At 33.8% G+C, this 22027-nt stretch overlaps 3 protein-coding genes across 7 annotated transcripts; 1 reads left to right on the top strand and 2 right to left on the bottom strand.

The window, feature by feature from the left end:
* Nucleotides 1-3819: 3819 nt before the first annotated feature.
* On the bottom strand, nucleotides 3820-4809 carry LOC107951755 (retrovirus-related Pol polyprotein from transposon RE2). Of its 2 annotated transcripts, XM_041087077.1 has the most exons (3): nucleotides 4423-4658; nucleotides 4186-4229; nucleotides 3820-4107 (listed from the first exon to the last, which is right to left on the bottom strand). In XM_041087077.1, the coding sequence occupies exons 1-3, from the start codon at nucleotides 4464-4466 to the stop codon at nucleotides 3866-3868; spliced, it is 330 nt and encodes a 109-aa protein (XP_040943011.1). In that variant the 5' UTR covers nucleotides 4467-4658; the 3' UTR covers nucleotides 3820-3865. The 2 variants fall into 2 exon arrangements, with proteins under 2 accessions (XP_040943011.1, XP_040943009.1); XM_041087075.1 differs by having other exon boundaries at nucleotides 3820-4229; nucleotides 4423-4809.
* LOC107951754 (V-type proton ATPase subunit H) lies at nucleotides 3820-13221 on the bottom strand. Of its 4 annotated transcripts, none has more exons than XM_016886889.2 (13): nucleotides 13148-13221; nucleotides 12573-12647; nucleotides 11753-11878; nucleotides 11439-11541; nucleotides 11291-11363; nucleotides 10238-10303; nucleotides 9999-10116; nucleotides 9665-9826; nucleotides 9423-9548; nucleotides 8953-9078; nucleotides 8618-8797; nucleotides 8088-8330; nucleotides 3820-5777 (listed from the first exon to the last, which is right to left on the bottom strand). In XM_016886889.2, exons 3-13 carry the CDS (start codon nucleotides 11843-11845, stop codon nucleotides 5766-5768), a joined length of 1302 nt encoding a protein of 433 aa, XP_016742378.2. In that variant the 5' UTR covers nucleotides 11846-11878; nucleotides 12573-12647; nucleotides 13148-13221; the 3' UTR covers nucleotides 3820-5765. The 4 variants fall into 4 exon arrangements, with proteins under 4 accessions (XP_016742378.2, XP_016742377.2, XP_040942994.1 ...); XM_016886888.2 differs by having other exon boundaries at nucleotides 13037-13191; XM_041087060.1 differs by lacking the exon at nucleotides 13148-13221 and adding an exon at nucleotides 12988-13056.
* Nucleotides 13222-15103: 1882 nt separating this feature from the next.
* Nucleotides 15104-21624, top strand: LOC107951756 (uncharacterized sugar kinase slr0537). The gene is made up of 5 exons (XM_016886893.2): nucleotides 15104-15765; nucleotides 16825-17087; nucleotides 18996-19113; nucleotides 19843-20051; nucleotides 20904-21624. The coding sequence occupies exons 1-5, from the start codon at nucleotides 15367-15369 to the stop codon at nucleotides 21361-21363; spliced, it is 1449 nt and encodes a 482-aa protein (XP_016742382.1). The 5' UTR covers nucleotides 15104-15366; the 3' UTR covers nucleotides 21364-21624.
* The last annotated feature ends 403 nt before the right edge of the window (nucleotides 21625-22027 follow it).

The following is a 22027-nucleotide window of genomic DNA, read 5'->3' as shown; positions in this document are numbered from 1 at the left end:
TATTCTCTCCATTTCTACCCATATTTTGAGTTAGGGTTCATATTTGAAAAATGACCCATGTGTGATATGTTTATTTTTTTGATGTTTTATAGAGGTATATGAAAGTTGGACGTGTGTTAAACATCTTTTCCTAGGTAATTTTCATGAAAAATTCCTAAAAGGACCTTTTTGCAAAATATGTAAAATATGTGGTAGAAATGTGAAATAATGGAAAAATGTGGGCTGCCATAAGAGGAAAGAACAATCAACTAGGCTTGGGTAAGGTAGAAATTGCATGCATTTTATTATAGAGCCTAGGGACTAAATCGTAAAAATATGAAAGGATAGGGGCAAAATGGTCATTTTGTCCTAAAAAAGAATAATGTGAGGTATTGATGATTCATTTTTATTGTTATATATCTCGAGGAACAAATTTCGGAGGTCGATCGAGGAAAACGAAAGGTTTCGGAATAACCGAAACGCGAAACTGAGATAAATTCCAGGTAAGTTTGGATAACTTAAAGTAAACTCATAATATGCCTAATTGCATGTTTTATGAATGTATGATAATTGTATTTGACGATGGCATGAAAGTCCATGAAATGTGTTATTAACAATGACATGATGATAAATGCCCCGGTTGAGGTTAAAAAGAAGTTCGATGGATAAACCATGATTTACATGTAAGTTGAGATCCTGCATGTGTTGCAGAAAAGGATTTAGCCCAAACGGGTAATCCGTTGATCTCAAATATAGAAAGGATCTAGCCCGGGAAAGGTGTTCCTTGAGTGATCAAGCCTCCCGAAAAATATGTGTGCATTGTGGATTTAGCTCGGACGGGTAATCCAATTATGATCTGAATTTAGCCTGGACTGGTAATTCAGATCCGAGTTCATTACGGGTGTTTGTCTCTATAAGGGATTTAGCCTAGACTGGTAATATCGACATTACCTTATGAGTTGATATTACAGGGATTTAGCCTTGATTGGTAATCCCGCTGTAAGATATGATGTTCACGGGAGTGCATACATGAGATGATCGCTTTTATGACTTGACGGTAAATGGATAATCCATCGAGATTTTCCAAGAGACTCAACGGGATTAACATGAGATATAAAAATGAAAACATTGAAATGATGAGCTTATCTTAGACAAGTTATATGGTGCATTATTATATGTCTAACTTGTTGACTAAGTGCATGTGATAGGGAAACCATTCCATGCTTGTTGGTTGTATTGCCTAATATGGTTGCATGCTAAATAATCGGTAAGTTTACTTTCTAGTTATTCGGGCTTACTAAGCATATCAATGCTTACCCCCTCTCTTTTTTCTTGCTTTTTTAGAGCTCGAGGATTCATAAAGATTGGAAGATGGTTGGTGAGTCAACACACAATCAACTTGTCCAGCCTTGGTATGTGGATATTTTTATTTTGTTCAATGGCATGTATAGAGCTTTTGTTCATTTTGTAATATATGTCATTTGATTTGCCAATATGAAGGCTTGTAAAGGTATTCATGTCCACGTGTATATGGCCATGGGAATTGGCTCATTTTGTTGTAAGGTATGACCTACAAAGTTATGCATGTTTGTGTTCAAATGTTATTGTGATGATTGAACTTGACGTATCACAAGTAGATACACATATAACGTGACCAAATTACATGGGACGGCTAGGCCATAATTGGCAATGAGTTATAATAATGAGCCAATCTTGAATGTGTCATAAGGCATATGAATCTTTGATACAAGGGAAATAACCTAGTATGTGTAAAACTGATGAAATGAGGTTTACATGCAATGAGGTTTATTAAGGTCACTTAAGTGTAAATCAGGCCTTGTTATGTATTATGAAAACCTATAAGTGAGAATGGATGTTAGAGGGTGACTAAAGGCTTGGAAAATAGCCTAACACGGTCCATATGGGTAGACACATGGGCGTGTGTCTAGGCCGTGTGTGACACACGAATCACCCTATGGGCGTGTAGTATGGACGTGTGTCCCCTGCACCTAAAAATTTCAAGTCAGAATGCATGGTAGTAAACACACGGGTAGAGACACGACCGTGTGTCTCAACCGTGTGGATGGCACGGTCCAGCACAAGGGCGTGTGTCTTGGCTGTGTGTCCCTAAGTGCATGCTGATGTCATAAAAAGAATACTCGAGTTTGTGGACACGGGTGACCACACGGACGTGTCTAGCCCGTGTGAAGGACACGAGTCAGGGACACGGGCGTGTGCTTGGCGTGTAAAAGCCCCTGTAGGTTCGAAAATAAAAATAAATTCAGTTAATTCCGCACGGGTAGGGGACACAGATGTGTCCCAAAGCACACGGGCGCGTGCTATGTCTCCACACGGGCATGTGAAACACTAACCTAGAAAGTTTCTTGAAATTTTCCTAAGTTCCGGTTTAGTCCCAGACCCCTTTCAATGTATGATTTGGGCCTCATAGGCCCATAATAGGGTCACTAAGATGTTAGTCCATTGGTTTCAAATTGAAATGAAATTTTATATCCCGTATTTCCCGAAAATGTCCAAATACATGTCTGGTAACGCCTCGTACCTGATCCCAATCTCGGGTACGGGTAAGGGGTGTTATATTCCATTTCTGTGACACAGTTAAAGCAAGAATCAAGTGCATTATATTGACTTTGACAACTGGACTAAAAGTCTCGTTGTAATCCAGTCATACCGCTTAAGAAAATCCTTGAGCAACCAAGTGAACCTTATTACGTGCTACGCTGCCATTAAAATTTTTCTTGATCTTGAATAGCCATTTGTAGCTAGCTAAAGATTGATTTGCCAGTACTGAAACTAAATCCCACATATGATTCTGAGTTAAAGCCTGAAACCCATCATTAACAGCCTAATTCCATGACAGAATTGCCACTGCCTCATGAATAGTTGAGGGCTCCATATCACTTACCATTGCCATAATCGTCTTTGGTTTATAAATCCCCATCTTACTCCTAGTCATCATGGGATGACAATTTACTGAAGAAGGTCCCTGTTGCTCAACAACTAGAGCTAAATTACCTTCTAAACTTTCCAAAAAGAGGTCGAGATCACCATCCAAAGAAAGTTCTATAGTTCTAGAATTATTAGCTGAAGATGAATTAACTGTAGATTGCGCTGAAATGTTTGCAGTAGGAACTGTGAATATGGGCAAGTTGGTAATAACTCTCGTGAACTTTTCAGATCTGTTGTCACGAACAGAAACTACAGACTTCGATACTTGAACAAATGGAAAAATAGCTTCATAAAAATGAACATGTCGAGAAATATAAATACGTCCAGACCGACCAACACATTTATATCCCCTGTGATTTATGGCATAACCTAGAAATGTACAAGGAGCAGACCTGTATTGAAGCTTGTGACGATTATACGATCAAAGAAATGGATAGAAAAGGCATCCGAAGACACGAAGTTGTTGATAATTTAGTTTGCGACCAAAGAGCTGCTCACAAGGAGATATACCATTTAGAGCCTTTGTGGGAAGAACATTCATGATATACATAGCTGTAGCAAATGCATCAGCCCAGTAAGAAATGGGTAAGGAAGCTTGAGCTAACAACACTAGTCCTGTTTCAACAATCTGTTGATGACGATGTTCAACTAGACCATTTTACTCTGAGGTATGCGAGCATAAGACACGATGAACAACTCCACATTGTTTCAGATATACGTCAAACGATCAAAACTCACCACCACCATCAGTTTGAAGCTGTTTGAGTTTAACATCTAACTGAAGCTCAACATGTTTCTTGAATGAAAGAAATACAAAAAAAAGGCATCAAATTTCTTTTTAAGAAAGTAGATCCATGTGTTCGAGAAAACGAATCAACAAAAGACAAGTAATATTGATAACCAGAAGAGAAGCAAGGAGCTAGCCCCATACATTAGCAACCACAAGTTTTAAAGGGGCAGTATACACAGAATCAAAAGAACTAAAAGGCAATTTATGTCCTTTCCCTAGCTCACAAGTATTACACAACGTGTAGTTTTTATGTATCGAAATTCTAATATTACAAGAATTCAAAATGCTACAAACAACATCACATGATGGATGACCTAATCTCCGATGCCACCTGTCAAACTTAACATTTGACCCCTGCTGTTGAAGAGACTCTGGAAATGGTGTACTTACAGTATTAAAAGCAAAATATGGCTTAATAGTATCAAACCAATATAGGCCATTCAACTCACTTTCGCAAAGCAACGTCTGATGAGTCTTCAAATCCTTAACATAGCTGCAGTTGGGATAAAATTCAAAGAATACACCATTGTCCTTAGCAAACTTAGAAACAGACAATAAATTTTTCCTAATATCAGGAACATACAACAAATCCTTAAGCAACAACGGACTAGAATCATCAGCCAAAATAGATGAACCACCAACATATGTAATAGGTAGAGAAACTCCATTATTGATAACAACCTTACCTTCTCCATTGTACAAGCGAGCATCGAAAAGTTAACTGAGTCATTCGTCATATGAGCAGTGGCGCCACTGTCTGAATACCACGCCAGATCGACAACTGTTGATGGAATAGCAAGCCCAGAAGATCTAGTCGATTTTATTGCATGGCCACCCATTGAAACAGTCGACTGAGATATGAGCCCCAATCGACGATGCATACAACCTGAACCAGAAACAAAAAACCCATGTAATGTCTGACCAATAACCGTAGGCATGTGAAAGTGAGGACTTTGACCATGCTGAGTTGAATCTATTTCATTAAGTGTGGGTTGAATCTGTTGAAAGGGCCCACATATTGCTGGATCAGGTGCATAATAAGAAGAATGTAACCTATCATCCACACAACACATATATGTTTGAATAAGCTTTCGACCCACACGAGAAGCAGATCTAGCTCAATGCTCAGTATCATCCCTTAAACTGGAGTTTTCTCCTTATCCATCAGACGTCGAATCATATTTGTAAAAGCAACACCGAGCAAGATACCCAAACTTCCCACAAATCTAACACTGCAGTCTTGCACCGCCACCATGTCGTCCACGATCTTTACAACGGCGAGAACCCTATGATCCTCGTGACGAACGAAACATATCTGGTGGTGGTTGTCTGGCATATGATGGAACATTTTTGAGCCGAAACATCCTTGTTCCCCGCTACAACATTTGCTAAAAACACCACATGTGAAAAATGTCCTTGTTGTCGAGCTTCAGCATCCAGAAGTGTAGTTGTAACACCTTAAAGATCAAATGGCACTTTGCTCATGGTGATAATCGACACCACATGATCAAACTTTGGCAGTAAGCCATTCAAAATAGCAGATTGTTGTTCTTTTATTGTCACACGCTGACCACATCTTGCCAAAGAATCATAAAGATGCTTGATTTTCGCTAAATACGTAGACATGGACAACTTATTTTTCTGAATATTATGCAGCAACGACCGATAGCGCATAGCCTTAGCAGTCGAATGAGACCTAAATATAAGCATAAGGGCCTGCACCACAACTCACACGACGAAGTAGAACTCCTGACTAGCTGATTATGCAATGACAGACTAATAGTCGACAGAAGCCACGTCGCAAGTGTTGAATCTTGTTGTTCATAGCGTACGTACAAAGGATTCTCATCAGAAACCCCCTATTCGTTTACAATCATTCTTGGAGGAATAGAAACTGTCCTCTTAAGAAACATTTGCAACTGATGAGTCTTCACAATCAACAGCACATGCTGTTTCCAAGTCAAGAAATTTCCATCATCAACCAGCACGACAACCTTCTATGAGGCAAGAGCCAAAAATTTATCTGTTGCTAACTCCATTCCTAAAAAAAAAAATTTACCCTCATACCATATTAGAAACTCATTGAAAACTTCATTACTTTCTCAAAGGTACTGAATACAGTATCAATAATACATTATATAACAGTATTCTTGACATCTGATTTGTAACTAACTATAACAGAGTACTAACTAACTATAACAAAGTACTAACTAATATTGTTACTCTAATAGTCACTAAACCAAATGTTGATGTGGCAATCTTTTGATTTGTATAATAACAAATTTAGCCTTTAACACTTTACACATTTTGTCAACTTCTTCTTAATTTAAAAAAAAATCAACAAATTTAACCATCAATATTTACACATTTTATCAATTTAGTCTAAATTAAAAAAAATTATAATTTTAAAAACTTGAAAATATATCAAATTTATTATAAAAGACATAAAAATATAATATAATATATATAATTACATAAAAGCTTAAATATGAATTTGGTTGAGGGATTCAAATCAATATTTCTTGAATTTTAACAATTTTTTTAGGGATTCAACAAATTTTAACTCTCAATTTCTCTTGAATTTTTTTAATAAATATTTCTTTTTTTTTCCTTTAAACTCCACAAGCTAAATGAGCCTTTTGAATTTATTTTTTGAATCAATCACTACCACATCCAACCAGAACCATGATCAAAATGAGGAATTCAAACCAGAAAACTTTTACTTATTGAAACATTTCTAGCTTCATTTCGGTGACAAAGTGCAAGACTTTGAGGGATTCAAATGTTTAAGGCTAAACGGTGCCTCACTGATCATTTTTTCTCATTAAAAGAAACTAAGTTTGAGTGTGTGTGTCTGTAAAACAAAAAACAAAAGAAACCGACTTTAGGTGTGGGTTTAATGGTGAGTGATCGATGACGAACTGATGATAGAGTTTGAGTTTGGCAAAGTTGAGTATAGTATTTGAGATTGTGAGGTTTGAGTGAGAATATGAGAACAATGGGAGGCTTGAACATGAAAGGATGAACGTTGTTTTACAAAGTTTCTCTCTTTTGTTTGGTTGACCGAAAAATCTAGTAACAAGAAAGGAAGTTTTTAACTTTTTTCTTATAATTTTTTAATCACAATATTATGCGGTTGCATATCAAATATAGGAGCATTTTGTGAGTTTTTCATGATTTTGAATTATAAATAAAAAAACTTTACTTACTTTGATTTTGGGTTTTGATTGATTATTTTTTGAATGTTCTATATATTTTGAATATTTTATTTATAAAATTTTTGAATTTTTAGAAATTGGACTAAATTGACAAAATATGCAAATATTAAGGGTTAAAATTGTTGAATTTTTTAAAATTAGGACCAAATGACAATTAAGCCTTTATGTAATTATATATATTTCATATTTTTATGTCTCTTTAAATTAAATTATATATTTTTCAAGTTTTTAAAATTATAGGAATTTTGAATTTGGACTAAATTAACAAAATGTACAAACATTGAAGGTTAAGTTTGTTGAATTTTTCTAAAATTAAGACCAACTTGACAAAATGTGTAAAATGTTAAAAGCTAAATTTATTATTATACCAATCAAAAGACCGCCAGAACAACATTTTGCTCAGTGACCAAAGGCATTTTATTGATGGAGTAACTTAAAATGACAATAAATGTAACGAAAGTGACTAAATTAACCAAAAAGTTCTGAGATCAAAAGAAGAACACATTAAAACTTGGATGACTACCTGATCAATTTACCCTTCAAATTTTTAGAATTATTATTGAAAAAAATTTTAAAATTAATATTTTAATTATAATTCAAAGGTTAAATTGATTATTAACCCTTAATATTAACGTGGCACATCGACTAAAATGTAACATTTCGATAATTATGTAACTTTTAAAAGTTAAATAATTGAAATATAATTTTAATCCAAGTTTAAGTACAATTGGAGCAGTTTTTCTTTAAAATAATATATAGCCTTAATTTAAAAGCGGATTACCGAGTCAAACACCAGGATCCTTATGGACATCATAGTAAAATTTACTTATTGATATTTCCTTAAAGCAAAAGGCAAAATAAAATAAAATAAAATATTAAAAAGTAGTGTGTTTAATACAGGTACCTTATTCTATTGCACATCTCAGAATCTAAGAAGTAGTATTTTTAAGTTTTTGACGAAAAGGAAAATAAATCTTCCTCTTGATATTATCAAATATATCCGGTAGAAAGATAATTTACTCAAATGAAAATATAACACCCAACAGAGCCGAAGCCGAATTTACTTAAGATATATTCACTAGCTGCATTTTAGAATGAGACATGACCATGCACACAACAATATGAAACTATACCTGCAAAAAGCTGGCGTATTTGGCCCCGAGGAAAAGCCTCTGGATGCAGAGTAAGGCATTCCTGGTAACCTCCGCACTCTCGTGGTTCATCAACTTCATCACCCGTTCCTTGGCCTTGAGGTCGTTCACTATCACCCTACCAGCAGGATGGTGCTGAATAAACTGTGAAATATCAAAGCAAGCAACAGCCAGAGGTCTTGGATCGTTGGACGAGTCCACAATTGTAATGAGGACCCTTAGAATCTGGAAAAGTAGTGATAACTAATTACCATACAGATTTTCTACTTAGATTATTCAAAACACCGTTGTTAGTATGCTTATTTTAAATGGTTCTGTGCAGACATGTTCAAATTGCGATCATAATAATTTGTTGCATGGAAAAACTTAGCAAGAATCAATAAGCCATATATCTTGCTGGAGATTTTAGCTTTTTGCAAATTTGACTTAAGGAAGTTAACCCATAAACTAATAAATAGCATGAGGACTTGGAAGCCATGAGAAAGGAAAATGAGAGGAAGAAAAACATATACCTGGAAATCATTCTCCTCAAAGCATGTAATATTATCACGCCAAAACAATGGATCTTTATGCATGGGTGACCAATCAAGATGACCAAGAAGAACTTCCTGCTTGTATTTGTCGAAGGAACTCAATTTCTTAATGTTATCTTTCAGCCCATCTTCAAGTTGATTGAGAGCCTCCAACAGATCCTATGGTATACCCAAATCAATTCAATAAGAAAGCATCAATATGTAAACAGAACATATAATTCAGCATAGCTGAACTGAAACTGAATGTTAAATTCAAATAAGTTTAACACAAGAATTACATAGCCAAGTAACTGTTAAACCTTTCATTTTCTTACCTCATCACTCCATGCTTGTGCTTTCAAACTCTGAATAATTTGTGGCAATCCAAGGTCAACCATCTGAGCACCACATGTGCCTTTGGACAACAAGTTCCTAAAGGTCAATACAACAACCCTGACAACCTGGCAGCCATTGTTGAAGTCCAGATATATAATTTTGTAGAAATCAAACATGTATGTTTCAAATGATTAAACCAACATGACCAATCAACAACATTGAGATAGATTAATCAGCATGGACGTGAAAACATGCAACTTATACCTAATAATAATAGAAATTCAAAGCTGATTCAGAATTGTAAAAAAGGTAAAAGGGTAAAAACAGATAATCAAGGGAATGGAAGTCTGCTCATATGCCATCCCACAGTAAACCTGCTTGTACATGCACTTTATTCCAGCAACATAGACATATCAGATAGAAATTGGAAAAACTGCAAACATTAATACCATAAGAAATAATTCCTCACCTTCTCCTTCGTGGAACTCCTAACAACATCAACCAGTCGGGGTAGAGCCCTAAATGTTGCCAAGTACTCGATTGCCGGTTCATAGTAAGTTAAAAGCCACACACAGAGACATGTTTCGTAAAGAAGCTGATACAAATATTAGTTGTCAATTTCAGAATTATGCCACTCAAATGACTTGCAAAGAAAAGCTTCTCATTTTTAAAACCTGACCACCTTAAAACGTGAAAAAAAAAGAAAAAAACCTGGATAGATTGCTGTGTGGATGCTGGACAAATTAAAGGAATCAACAACTTCACTCCATCTGCTTGAACAAAGGAAGATCTGACAACAGGTTCCTTCAGCAATGCTGCAAGACAGTTAATAGCAGTTGGAATACCACGACTAGGATGGGAAGGCTTCTTCAGCTGTAAAAGACAGAGAGTCAGGAAGTAAGGACAACTACCATCTATGTAGACAGAAATAAATGAACATGTAAAATTATAGGGAGAATCTAGTCAAAACCAACTTGAGTCAGCTGTAACAAATAAGCAGTGCATTGCAGACAATAAAAGACCGAACCCAAAGCAGTATACTAACCTGTGTGCAAAGCCATTCAACCAATCCTCTTAGTACAGCATCAATGGTAGTGAGCTTTGTCTTTGAGTTTGAGGCTACTCCATTTGCAACAACACCATTCTGGGTTTTTGGCCTGGCACTAGAAATAAATAGAAAGAAGAATGTAGAGTCATTAACTAAATCATATAAGACAATATGCAATTTGGTAAAGTTTCTTTGAACATGTACTTAGTTACTTGGATGGATCACACATTTTGTACCTTACTGTCAAGGCAAGTATCTTGCAGCTCTTTTCTTTTATGAACCAGTTACCTTTCAAGAGCAATCTGAAAGTGGACAAATTGTGGATTGTTAGTTTTACTTCAGATGATTCAGAATAAGATAAGAAATTGAGTGTACATGAATAAAAATATTCAAAATTAACTAAGAGACACACTTCTTATCTTCAAAATCAATAAGGTAATACAGCCCAAGAGTAGAATAAAGATAAAAGCAGCAAATAAGAATTGAGAGCCATATATAATCCGATTATAGGTGGTTGGTAACCTTCAAGATACAAGTTATTTGCATCTAAAATCTCTTGCAAGCGGCAGGCAGACAAAAGTAGCACAAGCTACTCATAAATACCATGTTTATGGTAACCTGAACCTTTGAGCTGAGATCACCACCTAATTTCCCAAAGATATATATGGAAAGCCAGCTGTGTAGGTATATATTTTCATCCATGATTTGAAATACATTCATAATACATATTTACTATTTATTTACAACAGATAGACAACTTAAAGCAAAAAATCAAACGAAGGTCAGTAATGTGCAAGGCATGAATAATCCAGATATTTGTACAAGCTCATCATGCAGATGGAATCAAATACTATCAAAATTACCAGCAAGAGAGGACAAAATTGTTAAATCTTCAAGGATCGAGGACCTACTTTTTGACAAAACAAGCATCGCAGAGAATCAGAGTTATCACTAACAATATAAGCCAGCTTGAGCCATAAGCAGATTGAGCACCAAGGAACCAACTCAATTTAGAGTCAAAAATAAAAATGAAAGAAAGAAGTGAAGCCAATATTTATAAATATAACATTTAGAAAAGGGATTCTAACTGTACAGCAAACATCACTATTAGATACCGCTAGCCAATTGATCATTGAAAGATTAAAGAATATCAAGAGTATCAGCCACCTTAATTCTCCACCCACCCACCCACCCACACACACATATACACAAGAAACACAAGGAAAATAAATAAATAATAAAAATCAGCCACAAATTAACAATGGAAACAATTTTGAGTAAAAACTTAACTTAGGAAAGGTTCATAAGTATCTTCTTTTGCAAGAGACTTGTCATGAAATAATCTGGCTCTTTTCGGATTGGCTGCAATAGAAAATTGTAGTAACTAATTTTACTTATGATGAATGCATCCTCACAAGACCAATATTCTTTACATACCTGTAAGCATTTCATCAATTAGAGCCAGAACATATTCCACTGTTTCTTCCTTAAATATATCACGTAATATGCTAACAAACACTTGAACATAGGCTGGACCATCCTGTCACATTCAATCTCACCAATCAATATCTTTCTTTTATCCTTAGTTTGATTAGATTTTCCAATAGAATTTTATTTAGGCTTTTAAAAACCTATTCTGTTATGATGGAAGAGAAGTTAATAAAACTACTGAATTAATTGAAGATTGAAAAAAGAACATATACACAAGATAATACCCAGCTAATAATTTAAGAAGAGTTAGAAAACGTTACATCATCCAACAACTGTGCCCTGACACTTTCAGCTCTATTATCATAACGCCTTAACAGCTGAAGGCCTGTTCCTGAAATCAGCTTAGTTGTCATGTATGTTTCCTATGGGATGTCTCTCTTCAGAACCTTTAAAAGAGTAAAAGACGATAATCAAACTGGAATCACCAGTAACAAGTAACCGTTCGTAATTAACTATATCCTTGAAAAAGTTTAAAAAAGAGATAATATAATTTAAATTCTTTGAACACGGAAATCACAAGAAGAACATGACATAGAATAAATGTTAACAAATTAAGATCAGGGAAAATTTAAACAAAAGCCAAGTGGTAGTGTGCTTGTTTAAGAAAGCAAACAAGAATGTGCTCTAGTAGCCATGATGAAGAGAACAAACAAACAATTTGAAGCGTTTAAAAGAATTCTAAAACCTGTGTCATCCATCAAAGCGGTTCATAGGAGAATTCCTAACCTACTTTTGAGAAACTTCGTGCTTTTAAAGGTTTCAAAATTAAGGCATTAAATAACATAAAAAATAAAAAGAAGCACCCATGGAAGTAAATTAAATCTACCAGAGAAATGAAACTTTAATGTCTAATTCTTGAAACAAAAGTTTCACAACTTAAATGTCTAATTCTTCAAAGTTATAGTTTGCTTCTATATTCAACTGCACTTTCTACATTTTGCTTGCAAGAATATAACAGAAGCAACGACCAAAAGATCCCTGAAGCTTTCAAATTCCGATACCGAAACTTGAAACTCTATAATACTTAGTTTTATGTAAAATTATAACTAACAAAGCAAATTAAGTGATCAGATCACCAACCTGCTCAGTTGTTAGTTCCGCACGCTCCATTGGTGCCAAAAGAATATACTTTAAATTCCACGAAAATTAATGCCCCTGTAAAATATACCAAAAAAACAAAATTAATTTTAAAATCGAACTCCCTTACATTTTACCTACAAATACACAACAGAATTCCATAATTGCTTTTATGTTTAATCAAATCTGAAAATAATCAACATTACCAGATCGAATCTGATAAAATTTAAATTCTAATTCATTTCTCAGTTAAAAAAAATCACAAATTTTTAAAAAGAAAAGAGGTTTTCTGGAGATTCAAAATTTCTAATCAGAGAGAAAACACAAGTTGACTATGAAAAAAAATCATAGGAATAATTAACTGTGAAAATAAATTAATTCAAAACAAATCTTTAACAAAAAAAATAAAAGAAACTACAATGCAAATGCAGCGATGCAAGGGAGACTGAAAATGTAATTTTGTTTACATTGAATGAAAATTCAGAGGAAATTGATGAAAAATTGGAAGAAATTTTATATAAATATTATAAAACTAATAGAAAGAGAGAGAGGGATTAAAACGTTGTCGGATCACTAGCCTTAATACTACGGTTTCTTTTTCGTCCAGTGGTGTGGCTCTGTTCTTGTAGCCTAAGAGAGTGATCGTGATGGACATCAAAATCTTTGGATTTCGATTGAAGAGGTGGGATCTGGTGCCGCTGTATATAGAGTAGCTGCTGGCTGGTTCTCTATTACAAAGTTGACGCGTGGCTGTAGTCTTATCTACGGGTCCACAGCAAAGGTAAATATATATGGCTTCCTTCTAGCCAAAATTTTTATCTTTCTTAAATGTCTACAAATAGCTAAACTCAAAAAAAATATATATATATTTGCTTCCCTCCCCCGCGTTAATTCAAAATGCTTCTTTCTTCTGGTGCAATTATTTTTTCCCTTTAATTTTTAGGGTAAAGTAAATTGGTAGTCACTCAATTTTGATAAAAACAATAAAATAGTTATTAAATTTTTAAAAATTTCAGTTCAATCACTAAATTTAAAAAAAAAAATAACTCCGTCACTAAAAGTCAATCTGACTAGTTAAGAAAAAAAAAAAGAAGAAAAAGAAAAGGAAGAAGAGAAGAAATGGAGAATAACAGCTTGCACTCCAGCGCCTTAAAGAATAGCGCGCCCTGCAGAAGCGCCGGCTCGAAGACCTTCCATCATTCTAACGATACCGCCAACAATAACTTTGATTCCCATTCTACTAAGCCCTCCTCCAAAATCCTTTTTCCAAAAATCAAAATATCCTCCTGCAAGCCCTGTACCAGTTTGCCTTACATAGTTTCCTTCGTTTCAACTCTCAAGCATGCAAACTTAAAAATGTGAGTCGTGAGTGAATAACTTTTGACGCAGGTAAGCTGTTTGAAGAAATTCCCGTTAGGCATTGGAACATTTCCTTTTTTATGCATGAGGTTCATCTTACAAACGAACACTAGTACTAGGAAAATAGATTGCATATTCTCATCCATCAGCACATATCCTTTCATAACTTTGAGAGGAAAACTACAATAGAGCATTTGTGTTACTAATTTTTTTTAAGTTTAGTGACTGAATTATAATTTTTAAAATTTAATAATTATTTTATTATTTTAATTAAAGTTGGGTGATTGTAAGTTTACTTTACCCTTATTTTTACTATAGATGGAGATTCATTTGTTTTTTAAGCTTGAGCAATTTGAAATCAGAGAAAACAACATATCATCAAATGTTTATCTTTGATTTTTAAGATGTCAACAATCTCCTTATTCTACAAAAGTTTTTTTTTTTAAATCGGGTTTATTGGAATACTAATGGCATGCATGCGAATTCAACAAAGAAATTCGGAAAAAAAGAAAACCTTGAACGTTAGAGAAGATATTTATTGTCATATAGTTGAATTAAAAATTGCAGAAAAATAGAATTTTTGTTAAAATTTGCCAAAATGTGCTGCATAAAATATATTGTTTGAGTAAATGTGGACGCTGACCTCTAGGTATGTTCACTATTTATAATTGGCTGGAAACTTAAATGGGACTATAGAATATAAAGATACTTTATCATTAAATCACTGAATAACAAAAAATGTGTATTTAATATATATATATATATATGATGTGAAATAATGAGTGGAAACTGTGTATGATATGTTTTAATTAGATTAATTTATTTTTTCTATTAATATTTGATCCCAATTTTTTTTGGAGTAAACGGAAAAGTTAATTGATGTTAAAAGATCACGTAAAAGATTTGATTTGTTATTCTCCTATTAGAATTTTTAAAATTGACTCTAAAATGTTAAGCATTAAATTGTTAAAAATTTTCAGATTATTAATTTTGAAATTCTTTTTGTAAATTTATAATAAATTCAATTTATAAAAAAAATGCAATTACTTAAATTAATTGTTAATATTGTATAATATTCTTATTTTTCAATTACTTAAATTTGAGAAATAATTGTTATAGATGCAATTTTACCGAATATATGTAAAAGTAAACGTCCACGTAACCAAATCTGGGAACTCATAAAATAAAATAATAAATGGAGAAAAGAAAAAAGAAAAAAGAAAACATCCTTCCATTTTATCCTCAACACACCAACAGAAGCAGCGACTTGGAGCCTCTCTCTTAAACATTCACCAAAATCTTTGTGGATGGGGATGTCTTCTGCTTCCAATTCTCCATCCTAAACTAAGAAAACCCGATTCCCAGACGGCTCTTCCTTCCCTAATAGATTCCCATTTTAGTTAATAATAAAAACCAAGTGTTTAAACTACTTTCAACTATGTCCTTCCTTACTTCTATTTCATCTCCTCCACAAATTAACTCCCTTTTTTCCTCTTCAATTTTCTCTCTATACCGCTTCTATTCTCCTTTATTTTCTTCTCTATATCACCACAAACGAAGTTATGGGAGTGGGAGGATTATAAGAGAGTTGGGGTTTCTGGGTGATTTCAGAGGTAAAGGGAGGGTGACTTCTGGTTCAATGGGGAAACAGAAAGGTGGGTTCTTTTGTGTTTCTTCTCCTTGTGGTTCTAGAGGGAGTTGTAGCTGTAGCAGTAGCAATGGAGATGAATTTGAGAGTGAAGAAGATGAGGAGGAAGTCGATGATGAAGAAGAAGGTGCTCGGTCGTTTTGTGTTTTGCCTGACAGATGGGATGTTCTTGGCCTTGGTCAAGCCATGGTATATTTCTTAACCATTCTTGTTTATATGTTATCTCTTGGTGTTTTGAATTTATACTTAAATGTTAAATTTGTGTTTTTTCAATGTCTTTTTTAGTAAAGTATAGGGAAAAGAGAATTGATGTTAAGGATATAAGCCTTGTAATGTAGTACATTTCTATTTCGTTTCTTAGAGAGGAAAATGGAGTTTGGCTGATATATTTTCTTTTGTTCCTTTCAATCCTACATTTTTCTTGTTGCTTTTAAATCATTAAGGCTTTGGTACTTTGTTCGGGCACTTGTTTTTTACAATTTTCCTTTTGATTTTCTTAAAGCTGGTTAAAAGCATTATCATGTTTGTTAAAATTATACTAATAGCTAAAATATTGTACACATTGAAACATAATTGTTCTGTATAGAAATGCGATTATGCATTTTGTGACGCAAAAATTTAATGAAGAGATGTTATGCCTCGTTTAGGATTTTGGTTGCATTTTCTTACCTTTACCTTAGAAACAACTAGCATCTAGTAAGCATAAAAATAAAGTAGAACCTAAGCATAAAAATAAAGTAGAACCTTACTTATTAATGAAAAGATTGGTCAATTTTGGCTCTATTTTTGGGAACCTGTAAAAATTTTGGCTAGGGGTTAAAGAACTGTTTCCATTCTTCATCTTGAATAGTAATCTGCTGTGTCTATCAAGGTGTTCTTACTGGTTTGTGCTTTTGTTGCTTTACTTAGAAGGCAATTACAAGAAGTTGAGTTATGAAATGGATTATTTAAAGAAATAACTGGTATAGAGAAACTTTATCTGATGGTATAATGATTCAATAGAATTTTCAAAATCTAACTCTTTTGTTGGTCTGCTTTGTTTATCTGTCAATGTTGGATTTTTGGATTCTTTGGAATTGCTGATAATTGATTGTAAGACATGGTTGCTGATATTTTTAACGCCTGTTCACTTTGTCCTTTTTCCCCCTCCGATTATACTTCCTGCATAGCAGCTTTTGGCATAGTCTTATTTGCATATGGTATTGAAAGTAAATTAAGCTTTCTCTGCAATTTACCTGCCAATTTCAGGTAGACTTTTCTGGTATGGTTGATGACGAGTTCTTGGGGAGATTGGGATTAGAGAAGGGAACCAGGAAGGTTGTAAATCATGAAGAGAGAGGTCGAGTTTTGCAGGCTATGGATGGTTGCAGCTATAAGGCAGCAGCTGGAGGATCTCTTTCCAACAGTTTGGTGGCATTGGCAAGGCTTGGTTATAAGCCCATTGGAGGTCCTGCTTTAAATGTAGCTATGGCAGGCAGCGTAGGTAGTGATCCATTGGGTGGCTTCTACAGGTCAGGTTTTGTTTTGAGAAATACCTTGGTTCTTTTTTTTTTTTCTTAACTTGTTTAATTTTTGTGAAAATGTTACTGAAAGTTTTGGGAAAAAGGTCTGAATTGGTCACTCTACATTATCAATTATCTGGTTTTGGCCTAATTTTAATGAATTAAAACCCTTTGTTTATATAAAAAGTTGCTTTAAGGACAATCAATAAAGGGGATTAACTTCATCAATCAAATTCCATTGGCTCTTGTCAATGACATAGCATGTCATCTAAACTTATTGATCAAGTGGCACTTATCAGTTCAAAAAAAGAAAAAAAGTTTTAATTAGATAAGTACTAAAGACCTTTTTGGAATTTTAAAATATTAAATATTTCAATTCAAATAAAATATGATGTATAGATTGATCTAGGTAATGATCAAGGCCATGTTTAGATAAACTATTATAAAGGAAAGGAAAATAGAGGAAGATTTAGGAAAATATACATATACATTTTATTTTGGATGGTTAAAATTAGTAAAGGGAAGGTTGGAACTACACAAGATTGAACTTGGTATTGGTGGATGCACATTTAGGTGATTACCTGGTTTGCAGATAGTTGATTCATAAATTGATGAAGCCTTTTGAAGCTCCATTAAGAACACAATATTTGCAAAATTAATTCTTAATATTGCTTTTTTTGGCTGTTTGTCCCTTTAATATAATGTGCACTCTTCCATATATTTCTGGACTGTTGCTGGGAATTAATTCAATAAGAAGTTTGCCTATTTGGTATTTTTTTTTTCTGATGAGGTGTATGCTTGGTTTTGTTCTCTACTTCATGTTCATTAAAGTCATCCTTAGAACTGTAATGGAAGTATTGACATGGTCTAAAGAACTGCAGAGTATGAATAGTCATATTATTAGGAAATTTATTTATCCGTTAATGATGAAATTTGTTTAGTAAAAGCTTTGGTGGAGGTTTAAGGCAACTGACCATCACTGTAGCAAATTAAAGATAAGATTTAAAGGATATTTACATCTAGCGTTTCATTTCCAGTACATTGCTAATTCATTGTTTTGGTTGAGTTTCTTGACAGCATAAAATTTAGGGTTTAGTTTCTATGCTTCTTTCCCCCTTTTTTTGTATTTCTTTTTTCCTATGCTCTCTGGTATAACTCCCATACAATTCTGGGATCCACTAACTTGGAAAATAAAAGAAAAACAGAAGAATTCACAATTTCTAGGGTGCTTCATGTTTGAGGGCATCCAGAATTGTTAGCTAAATTCTGGTTGGTAGGGTATTCATGCCACTCTAAATTCTAGTTAGTTAATTATCATATATTTTCAGGATTCTAGTCTCACATACAATTAAGGTAGGAAGTAGGAATTATTGATAAATGAGACTTTGCTTGATAAGCTTATATTTTACTTCATTTCTTGTGCCAAACTTTATTCCTTTTCCTTTTAATCCAAAGGAATTCCATTCTATAACCTTTTTTCTTTCTAGTCCTACTCGTTTTATCCACCATCTGTTGTTTCTCATGTCCAAGTTTCCGGGAGTCCTTTTCAATGTAGCAGACTAACTTCTGATTTGAGGATTTTGACTCTTACATAAGTCTTGTTTCCTGTCTTGCATTTTCATCTATTTCAATGTTTATATAGGGATTGAAAGGAGAAGAAGAGTAATAATGTCAGAAAACTTCAACTATCAAATATTAGCATTATCATGAAGTCTATTTTCTCCTTATTTTGTACCTCTTACAAATTAATTTCTATGATTTCTCGCATCTTCAATGCCTCTTGTAGCTGCTGCATGTAGTTCTGAAATGGCTATTAGATTTACCAGTCATTATCTGCATAATAAAACTAGGTTATTTAACTCATTTGATATTTGTAATGGTCTTTGTTAAAATTAAATATTCACATTCTTGATATAGGGCTAAACTACATCGGGCAAATGTGAATTTTCTTTCTGAACCTATCAAGGATGGAACAACTGGAACAGTGATAGTTCTCACAACTCCAGATGCTCAGCGCACAATGCTTGCTTATCAGGTTAGACTTCTTTGACTATTAACTTATCTGTTCTTGAAAGTTTTACATAAATTTTAAGGCTATAATGATCTTGTTTTCTCTTTAGGTTCAGTCGAGTTATGATTTATATATTTATTCTCTGTTAAAGTTTTGGACTTGCATACTTGGTGATTGCAGATTTTTTTTTTTTTTGGGCGTTAGGTTGGATTGTTAGAAGCTAAACAGGTTATGGTCATGCTAATTATATTGCAGATACTTGAATATGCATAACCATTTAAGCATTGAGTTGCAAATCGGAAAAGCAAGCATTTGTTAAATTTTCTTGCTTTTTGGGTGTATATGCTCCGGGCTTCTTTTCTATGTTAAAGAATATGATGCTTTTCATTCCAGATGCGAGTTATAAGTGAGAGTCATGCATCTTTTTGTGTTTAACTCAATAAAGTGGGGGCACTTATAGTGATCCTTAATGCCCTAGTATTGGAAGACAAATAAAATACCAGTAAATATAGAAGTGCCTAAAATATTCTATATAAAAAGTTCAGTCAAGCCTTAGCTGATCAATTATAATAATATTTGAAATAAAATTCTATGTTGGAGCAACTCATTTTCATGCTGCCACACTTTAAAATAAATTCTTTTGCACAATTTCCCCCTTCTGCAAAAGTTATTGAAGTAACGCTCTGCCTTAAACATGTTCATTGTAGACTTGAGTGTTGAATCCTAATAAGTAACTTGTTTCTGTTATTTCAGGGTACATCATCGACTATCAATTATGATTCTTGCCTGGCTGGCATAGTATCCAAGACTAATATATTTGTTGTTGAGGGTTATTTATTTGAACTTCCTGATACGATCAAAACTATTATACGAGCATGTGAAGAAGCATGCAGGAGTGGTGCTCTGATAGCTGTCACCGCATCAGATGTCTCCTGCATTGAGAGGCACTATGATGATTACTGGTAAGTGTGTAATCTATTTTAGGCAACCTTATGAGAATTATCAGTTTTTTTTTTTTTTTTTGCTGGCGGTTTTTATATATTGCATAAGAAAGGGTCATGGAATTGATTTTAGTAGCAAGTTGGATTGAAGATAATATGATAGCGATCTAAGGACCTTGGACTTTATGATTACTTTTTTTGGTGAAAAAATAGTTCTGTACAACTAAAAATAATGATCACCTAAATGTTGAATATTTGTCTGCTTCTGGATGGTTAATATAGTTTGAACTCATCTTTACTGAAAAGGGTTCTTTTTCCCTGGATGAAAAAGTTCATTGGTTCTTCACAACCGTATTTTGGAAGAAGCTATACTCTATACCAAAAAATGAGGTCAATTATTGGTATCTTCATACATGAATATTCTAGTATGGTTGAAGAAGTTGAGAATCTAACATAACGTAATGAACATGCCTTGAACCTTGAAAGGAAGTTCCAATTTTGTTGAGAAGTTGGATGCACCTGTATATGTTTTTATCTGTTTGATGATAATCTTGCAATGTTACAGCTTTTGGAAATCCAGAAAACTGCTTGTGTGAGGAGAAACTTACTGATAAGTTGGGAATTGGCAGTAGGAGGGGGTGATTGATAGAGTTTTTTGTTTTCAAACAATTTGCAGTCCTTATTTGGTTCTTTTTCTTTCAATGAATCAAGTCATACTTGTATGAATACTATTCTTGCTCGTATTAACTTAGCTTAAAGAATGCATGTCTTTAGAGCACTCATTAGCCAAAGCGATCTTGATAGCCTTGAGCAATGGCATGCCAAGTTCCATTTAGCTTTCTAATATAAATTATTTTGGGTTGTATGATTCAGGGAAATTGTAGGGAATTATGCGGATATCTTGTTTGCAAACAGTGACGAAGCGAGAGCTCTATGCCATTTTTCTTCAAAGGAAAGCCCAATTTCGGCAACAAGGTATCTTAGCCACTTTGTTCCCTTAGTGTCGGTTACGGATGGACCTAAAGGATCTTACATAGGTGTAAAAGGAGAAGCTGTATATATTCCTCCTTCTCCATGTGTACCAGTGGACACATGTGGTGCTGGTGATGCATATGCATCTGGTATTTTGTACGGCATACTACGAGGTGTGTCGGATTTGAAAGGTATGGGTACATTAGCAGCTAGGATTGCAGCGACAGTGGTGAGGCAACAGGGCACACGACTTAGGGTTCAGGATGCTGTTGATCTGGCGGAGTCATTTGCATTCAACCTCGAGGGTTCAAGTTCTAGTGTGAGTTCGGATGTAGGCTCGGATCATATATCCAGCTTGTGACATGGTGCCATGCACTATATATTGATTCCTCCATTCATTCAGAGCTCATTGTTTATTATAGCTTGTAACCTTGTATATTACCCTAAAAAACACATCTGGCGACATATATGCCTTGCCATTGATTCACTCATTCCAATGTCATGCGGTATCAATGGTATAAAATTATTCATCAAACTCACCACCATTTTATGCCCCCAAAAGATTCAAACACGTGTAAGACTATACGATTCTTGCTATATAACAAATTTGTAAATTATTATACTAGAATTTTTAATTGATTTTTTTATCTAGGTAGGGTTTTGAACCCAAAACTTAATTTCAACAAGCAATTTCATAATAGCCTTAGGCTTATTCAAACACATCTATTTCTCTTTTTTTTTTAAATAAAAATTTATTCTAACTTTTCTAAAATTTATAATGACACATATTTTCCTTTTTCATCCATGAATGTGTATATATTTACTATGTCACAAGTGAATTTAGATGATAAAAATATTTTTTTTAACTGACTGATTGATGAAAATTAAAAAAGAAAAAAAAACAATAATAAGATGTAACTTTTCATATTATTTTTTTTCTTTAAAAAGATTCGAAGAAATTATTTATATCATTATAAAATATAAGTGGTTGTACATCTTTCATTAATTTTTTTGATTGACTCAAT

The sequence above is a fragment of the Gossypium hirsutum genome, chromosome A02 (genome assembly GCF_007990345.1).
Source record: "Gossypium hirsutum isolate 1008001.06 chromosome A02, Gossypium_hirsutum_v2.1, whole genome shotgun sequence".
NCBI lineage: Eukaryota > Viridiplantae > Streptophyta > Magnoliopsida > Malvales > Malvaceae > Gossypium > Gossypium hirsutum.
This window is presented reverse-complemented; position numbering and strand designations above follow the sequence as displayed.

Bases quoted from the DNA above. Each gene is read 5' to 3' on its own strand.
- LOC107951755 (XM_041087075.1), bottom strand. From the start codon at position 4,809: ATGTGTTGTGTGGATGATAGGTTACATTCTTCTTATTATGCACCTGAT.
- LOC107951754 (XM_016886889.2), bottom strand. From the start codon at position 11,845: ATGACAACTAAGCTGATTTCAGGAACAGGCCTTCAGCTGTTAAGGCGT. The intron at 10,117-10,237 runs GTACAAAATGTG...ATTTATTTCTAG, and splicing joins ATACTTGCCTTGACAGTAAG to TGCCAGGCCAAAAACCCAGA. The intron at 8,798-8,952 runs GTAAGAAAATGA...GGTATACCATAG, and splicing joins CACAAGCATGGAGTGATGAG to GATCTGTTGGAGGCTCTCAA.
- LOC107951756 (XM_016886893.2), top strand. From the start codon at position 15,367: ATGTCCTTCCTTACTTCTATTTCATCTCCTCCACAAATTAACTCCCTT. The intron at 15,766-16,824 runs GTATATTTCTTA...TGCCAATTTCAG, and splicing joins TTGGCCTTGGTCAAGCCATG to GTAGACTTTTCTGGTATGGT. The intron at 17,088-18,995 runs GTCAGGTTTTGT...TTCTTGATATAG, and splicing joins CCATTGGGTGGCTTCTACAG to GGCTAAACTACATCGGGCAA.